At 33.4% G+C, this 6554-nt stretch overlaps 1 protein-coding gene across 1 annotated transcript; it reads left to right on the top strand.

The window, feature by feature from the left end:
- Positions 1-381: 381 nt before the first annotated feature.
- On the top strand, positions 382-1147 carry LOC120781118 (the record flags this gene model as incomplete). The annotated part of the gene is made up of 1 exon (XM_040113255.1): positions 382-1147. A coding segment is annotated over exon 1 (766 nt), but the record flags the coding sequence as incomplete, so codon positions are not given.
- Between the last annotated feature and the right edge of the window lie 5407 nt (positions 1148-6554).

Raw genomic sequence — 6554 nt, 5'->3', positions numbered from 1 at the left:
AGGACAAAGATCCTTTTGTTTACAAATGTATTTCTGGGAAAAATAAAATAAAGATAAAGATCCTTTTGTTTGCAAATGTATTTCTGGGAAAAATAAAATAATAACAAAGGATAAAGATCCTTTTTTTTACAAATGTATTTTTGAGAAAAAAAAGAATTCATATATTTGGGCTAATAATTGTGGCATAAATTTAATATAAAATAACTAGCTTCGTCTGGAATTGCGGCGACTTTATTGGATGGTGGACGAACAGCACACTCCGCATTAAAATTGCCATTGAATGTACACGTGCTTGAAAATCCCACATGCAATATTTCAAGGAATTCTGCAATGGCAAAAGTTTTGCGGCAAACAGATATCATTTTATAGGATGAATGTACGATGACTCATAAAAAATCGCTAGAAGCACTTGATCGGACATTGAAAGATATACGTGGCAATGCTGGAATATTTGGTGGTGCATTAATTTTGTTGTCCGGCGATTTTCGCCAAACATTACCAGTGATTCCAAGATCAACACCGGCGGATGAGATCAACGCATGCTTAAAGTCATCGATTTTGTGGCGACATGTTCAAACTATGACACTGAATATTAACATGCGTGTTCAGTTGAACAATGATCCATCTGCATATCACTTTTCAAAACAATTGTTGGACATCGGCAATGGTAAAATTCAAAGCACCAACGGATTTATAACGTTGCCAAACAATTGTTGCACCATTGTTGAATCTCATGATGAACTAATTGATCGCGTCTTTCCAAACATTGTTGGAAATATTATGAATCATACTTGGTTAAGAGAACGCGCAATACTGGCACCAAAAAATGTTAATGTAAATGACATTAATTTTGAGATTCAAGAAAAATTGCCAGGTGTCGTAACATCATATAAATCATTCGACAGCGCAATGAATCAAGATGATGCAGTAAATTATCCAATTGAATTTTTGAATTCTTTGGAACCGCCTGGTATGCCGACTCATTGCTTGAATTTAAAGATCGGCTCATCCATCATTTTGTTACGTAATTTAAATGCACCAAAGCTTTGCAATGGAACACGACTTGCAGTAAAAAAACTTATGTTAAATTTGATTGAAGCCACAATATTGACTGGCACAGCGAAAGGTGATGTTGTGCTTATACCACGTATTCCGATAATCCCGACTGACATGCCTTTCGAATTTAAGCGCTTGCAATTTCCAGTGCGCCTGGCATTTGCAATGTCGATAAATAAAGCACAAGGGCAAACGCTTAAAGTGTGCGGTTTGAATTTGATAGAGCCGTGTTTTTCGCATGGCCAGTTCTACGTGGCATGCTCAAGAGTGGGAATGCCACATTGCTTATTCATCTTTACTACAGATGGAAAAACCAAAAATATTGTTTATCCTAATGTATTGGCTTAAGAAAGAAAAATATTAAATAAAACAGATTTTTCGAACTTTCACAACAAAAAAAATTATACTTCACCAACACAACAAAAATCGAATGAAATGACTTAAGAAATTTTTTTTTTTTGAAATAAAACAAATATTTTGAAATTTCACATTAACATAGAAATGCTAGAAGTTTCCATTATAGTGTTGCATGGGTGTAGCAACGCACACCGGGCCCCGCTAGTGTTGTATAAAACCTACCAATCATCAACAACATTTCTTAAATCTCAATGAAAATATTTATGTTACCATACACATACACACATACATATTACGCACAAAGTTTGTTTTCTTTGTTTATTCTCTCTTGCTCTTCTAATGTAGATCATTCACAATGCGTAACCAGCTGTCAGCATTACTTGAGAAATAATGTATTTTTTTTCTTGAGCAATTACTTGAGAGCTGCGTACCAACCTTATACCTGAAATTTTTACATACATACATGTGGGATTGCAACCCTGACCTGACTTGACCTGACCGGCGCACGCATGCAACTCTTAACAGACACACTGAATAAACGGACTTAACGAAAGCAATGAACAGCCAACAAACGACAGCGAACGTTAAAGATCAATAAATGAAAAATCAGTGTGACACTTCAATACTAACCAAAGATAAAAAGATGTCCAACTCCAACTCAGTTGATCGAGTTCAGGAGGTTTTGACGTTTAGCAATTGGAAAAGAGGGAGGACCAGATTAAAATGCCGCCAAACTATTATTCGAATGGAGACATTTTTCATTTTTTTGTCTCCATTTGTAACGGCCATTAGTTCGAATAATAGCGAAAGCGAAACAGCACGTAGATTGAAAGATGTGAGTATATTTTAACTTTTAATTAATACATTTGCATTTATTTAAGACTTTTTTATTTTATTTTACAGACAAAATGCCGAAAACAACCAGCAGTTGGAGAAAATGTATTGTTGGCTGCAAACAATGGAACTGATCTCGAACGGTGAGTAAAAAACATTAAATAGTGCAAAAAGTGTTGGTGACTTTGTAAAAAAAATTCGATGGAATAAGTGTTTCGATTGTGCAAATAAAATAGTAATTTTGGATAAAGAAATTGAAATTCCATGTATTTTTAAGTGTGATGTGCTGAACATGTAGAGCGCGAAAGACTGAAAGCGACAACTGTCAAATATTAAAATACACACGTTCTTATGGACACAGTTATGTAGCCGTGCAGCTGCCTCAATAACTGTGTCCTTAAGAACGTGTGTATTTTAATATTTGACAAATGTCGCTTGCAGTCTGTTGCGCTCTACGTGTTCAGAGCTTAACTGTCAATTTGTTGCCATTGCCGTTAATTAACTAAATAAATTATTTTAAAGTAACGACTTATCTTTGAATATTTATGATATTTATAAAAAAAATCGTACTTTAAAATATTCATTAAATATGCCCTTTTTGCACTATTATTATTATTATACATATTTTATGATTATATACAACATTTCGTATTTTATTTTGTTTCTTTTAATAGGCGTAAATGTTGGCTCAAACGCTTAGGTGTTTTTGAAGATCTAAATGAAAAAACATCTGAACACATTTTTGCGTGTGAGCGGCATTTTTCTAATGAAATGCGTAACGCAAAAAAATTACGTCCGAGAGCCGTTCCGGATATAAATTTAATTATTGAGCCAATATTTAACGCCGCAAATTCTTTTTTTTTTTTTTTGAAAGAACTATTGCAATGGGCGTTGAAGATTTTTTTCCCCAAATGGAAGGATCTGCCTCAAATGCAAACGGTGCATCGAGGTAGCTGCTTCCGCTTTTAGAAAGGGAAGACCGCGATAATATTTTAGAGCCTCTGCCACTTCTTCAGGAGGAACTACTAAAGAGTAGTGAAAAAGCCGCGCAAACAGGTAGGGGTCTGACAGCAGGGACAGATAGAAAAAAATATTGAGGGAAGATAATAGGATTTTAAAAATAAAATTAGATGCAAAAGAACAGGAGAATAGGAGTTTAAAAGCTTAGTTGGTCCAAATGGCAACTGAATTAGAAAGATGTAGGGAAATGTAAAGAAGTAGTTCATTTAGGGAAAAATCAGATCCTCTTGAGATAGTTTGCAGCAAAGTTCCTCCTCAGTTAGGTGTTTGTATAAGGAGTAGTTTTTTAAATAGTAATAGCCAAAATCACGGTCGGCGATATGATAGTTTTTTTAAAACTTTAGCTTTGGGTGTATTTTTTTTTTTGTCGCCAATCGCTTACCGCTACCTAAAGCACCAACTTAGTTTTCCTTCGGAAAATACGTTACATAATTTTGTCGCAGATTGGCCGTGTTTCCCAGGTTGCACCCAAAGCAGCATAAAGTCTTTACAAATTAGGAGTAAGGGATTTTCTTTCGAACAAAAGTTCATATCAGTTTCTTGTGATGAAATGTCACTGAAATGTCATTTGCAGTATGACAGGAAATTTGATAGAGTGATTTGTTAAGTGTTTCAATGTCAGGGCCTTTTCCAACGTTAATGGTAAGGAAATATGTTTTTTACGATTACAAAATATGAAAAATAAAGTTGATTTTAAAAATAGTCGCGTATGTTGGTCAGATATAGTACATTTTTATAAACAGGACTCTAAGTCGAGTTATCGGTGTGCGCATAAATTAACCGATGCTCATATTTACCCCAATACCTTTCAAAAAATGAAAGTTAAATTCGCGTCTCAAGTGTTAAGTAATACGGTCGCTTCAGGTATGCTTTCTCTTTACAGCTCGGGAGCCTTAAGCTCAAATAGTATGAGCTTTATTAATACCGCGGATTTCGTTTCTTTTTTCAATAAATTATTCGATATCTTTAATAGTAGTTTCACTGAGGACATTGTACCCACTAAAAAAGTTTTTATAAGTTCCCCAGAGCAAAACCAGTTTTTAGATGAGGCAGAAAAAGTTTTAAAAACAATTCGGGTCGTAGATGAGTTAGGAAACAACACAACACATAATTTAAATTTTATCAAGGGGCGGTTAATTAATAATAATAGTTTAAAACGATTGTGGCGATTGCTGTCACACTCAGGATTTCCTTACCTAAATACAAGACGACTATGTCAGGACATCTTAGATCATTTTTTTGGTCAGATTAGAAGTAGTGGAAGTACTAGAGTTACACCTTTCATGTTCTTTAGTTTATTAAGGAAGTCGTGGAGCTTACGTTACGTAAATATTGTAACAAAAGGTAACTGTGAGCTGCCTTTAAAACCCGAAGCCACAGTTATTTCAGAACGTAGCCATAATGTTCTTCTTAATGTGTGCAATGATTCCGTTTTAAGTGCCATTCTTGGCAGGATTTCCAGGGTTTACCACGGCCCGAACACTCCATTGTTGGATCCATTACTTTAGATAGTAGTTTAGAAATTAACTTTTTAAAGGAAAATGCTTTTAATTATTTTTGCGGCTACCTTTATTTGAAAATCTTTAAAATGCACACATGCCTTCTGCCATTATCTTATTTAGGAGATGAAATTCCTTCAGATGAATTCATCTTCATACAACAAAACCAGATCGATAAATGCAACTTAGTGAAGCCGCCTGAAGAATTTGTTGCATTTAATAGTAATTTAGAAATAAAATTTGTTGAGGAATTTGACAGAAATTGTCATAAAATAGGTGTAAGAGAAAATCTTTTTACTAAGTTAAAAGATATTAGGCCCTTCTTGTGTTGTGAAGACTGTGACCCAAAGGTAGTTATTGCTCTATTTATTAGAATTAGAATTTATTTTGTGACAAAGTTTTTAAATAAAGATTTGTCTCTATCCAATTTTAAGAATAAAATTTTGTGTGTTTCACATTTGTATTTTTTATCTTCGTTTTTGAGTGGTTGCAATGAGCTAAATATTTAATACTAAAATAGGGTTTTTTAAGCAGATTCGCATTAAGAGGCTCTAAGGTTAGAACGATAAAGATAAGAAAGTTTTTAATTATAAATTAGAATTTGGGGCACAAATATTGGCATTTGTACATACGTTTATTTTAAAAGTTTTAAGTATTATCCTTTATTATTATTCTGTGATATGGAGTGATATGGTTTTTGTTAATTTTTTATACAATATAAATTGTTATCGTTTTGTCTTTAAATTTTTTATGTAAATAAATTTTTAATGGGTGATATAGGCCTACTGGAGAACCGAGCACCCAAAAATAGTTTCGGTAACGCGCCCTTTTGCATACCTCATAGGTGGTATGGAAAATGCGAATTGGGTGTTTTATTTAAAATGCCCAAAAAATAGCTTTTTTTCTGATCTGGCTACAATGAAAAATGTCATAAAAACGCTAATTTTGAGGCGCTGGAATAAGTTGAACATCCTTTTATTCCTGATACAAACAGCCGACAAGTAAAGACGTTTTCCTCCCGCTTAATTCTTATGAATAAAATCTAGGGTTGTTTGAAGGAATTGTAAAACATAAAGTAAAACGGATTTGAGAAATAAACTGAATGTACTTAAAATAAAATCTAGGTTTGTGCAAAAGAAGTTGTAAAACGTAAACTAAATACGATTTTGGGAAATAAACTGTAAGATAAAACTATTTATTTTTAACGACAAATAGAAGGGAATTTCTACATACACACAAGTATATGCAGAATCAATTAAGTTTATAAGGACTAAATACGCTCACTTTGTGTTTTGCAGGGTATAATGAGTGTATCCTTTTCTTGCAAATTCCTCTTTTCTTCTTCCACGGTCTTTCAGCTACCTGGCTTCTTGTGCGTATTGTTGTTTGTATGTATGTTTATGTTTTTAAGTTCGCGCCCGCATGTTTGTTGTATTTATATATTTTTATTTTGGTGGTGTGGCGAATGAAACACCACAAATATATAAAATTACAGATTATTTATTACAGAACACTTGTATTCTTGTTGGCGTCTGTATAATGAGTGACGCTTCTTAAAACTAAAAACTAAGAATTAGGAATTCAGTTGAAACTGAAATTCCAAGAATGTACAGAGAATTAATAACTGATTAATTATGTTTTCTTGTTCTTTATATATCTTTTGTTCTTTTTTCTTTTTGTCACTGCACTTTCTGCTTTTTTCGTTTTTGTTTATTATATATACATATATGTATGTTGGTTTTGTTTTTTTGTTTTTTTTGCTCTGCACACTAAGGTGGGTCGATTCCG

The sequence above is a fragment of the Bactrocera tryoni genome, unplaced genomic scaffold, assembly GCF_016617805.1.
Source record: "Bactrocera tryoni isolate S06 unplaced genomic scaffold, CSIRO_BtryS06_freeze2 scaffold_31, whole genome shotgun sequence".
Classification (NCBI taxonomy): domain Eukaryota; kingdom Metazoa; phylum Arthropoda; class Insecta; order Diptera; family Tephritidae; genus Bactrocera; species Bactrocera tryoni.
The sequence above is the reverse complement of the archived record's forward strand: the minus strand, read 5'-3'. Positions and strand labels throughout refer to the sequence as shown.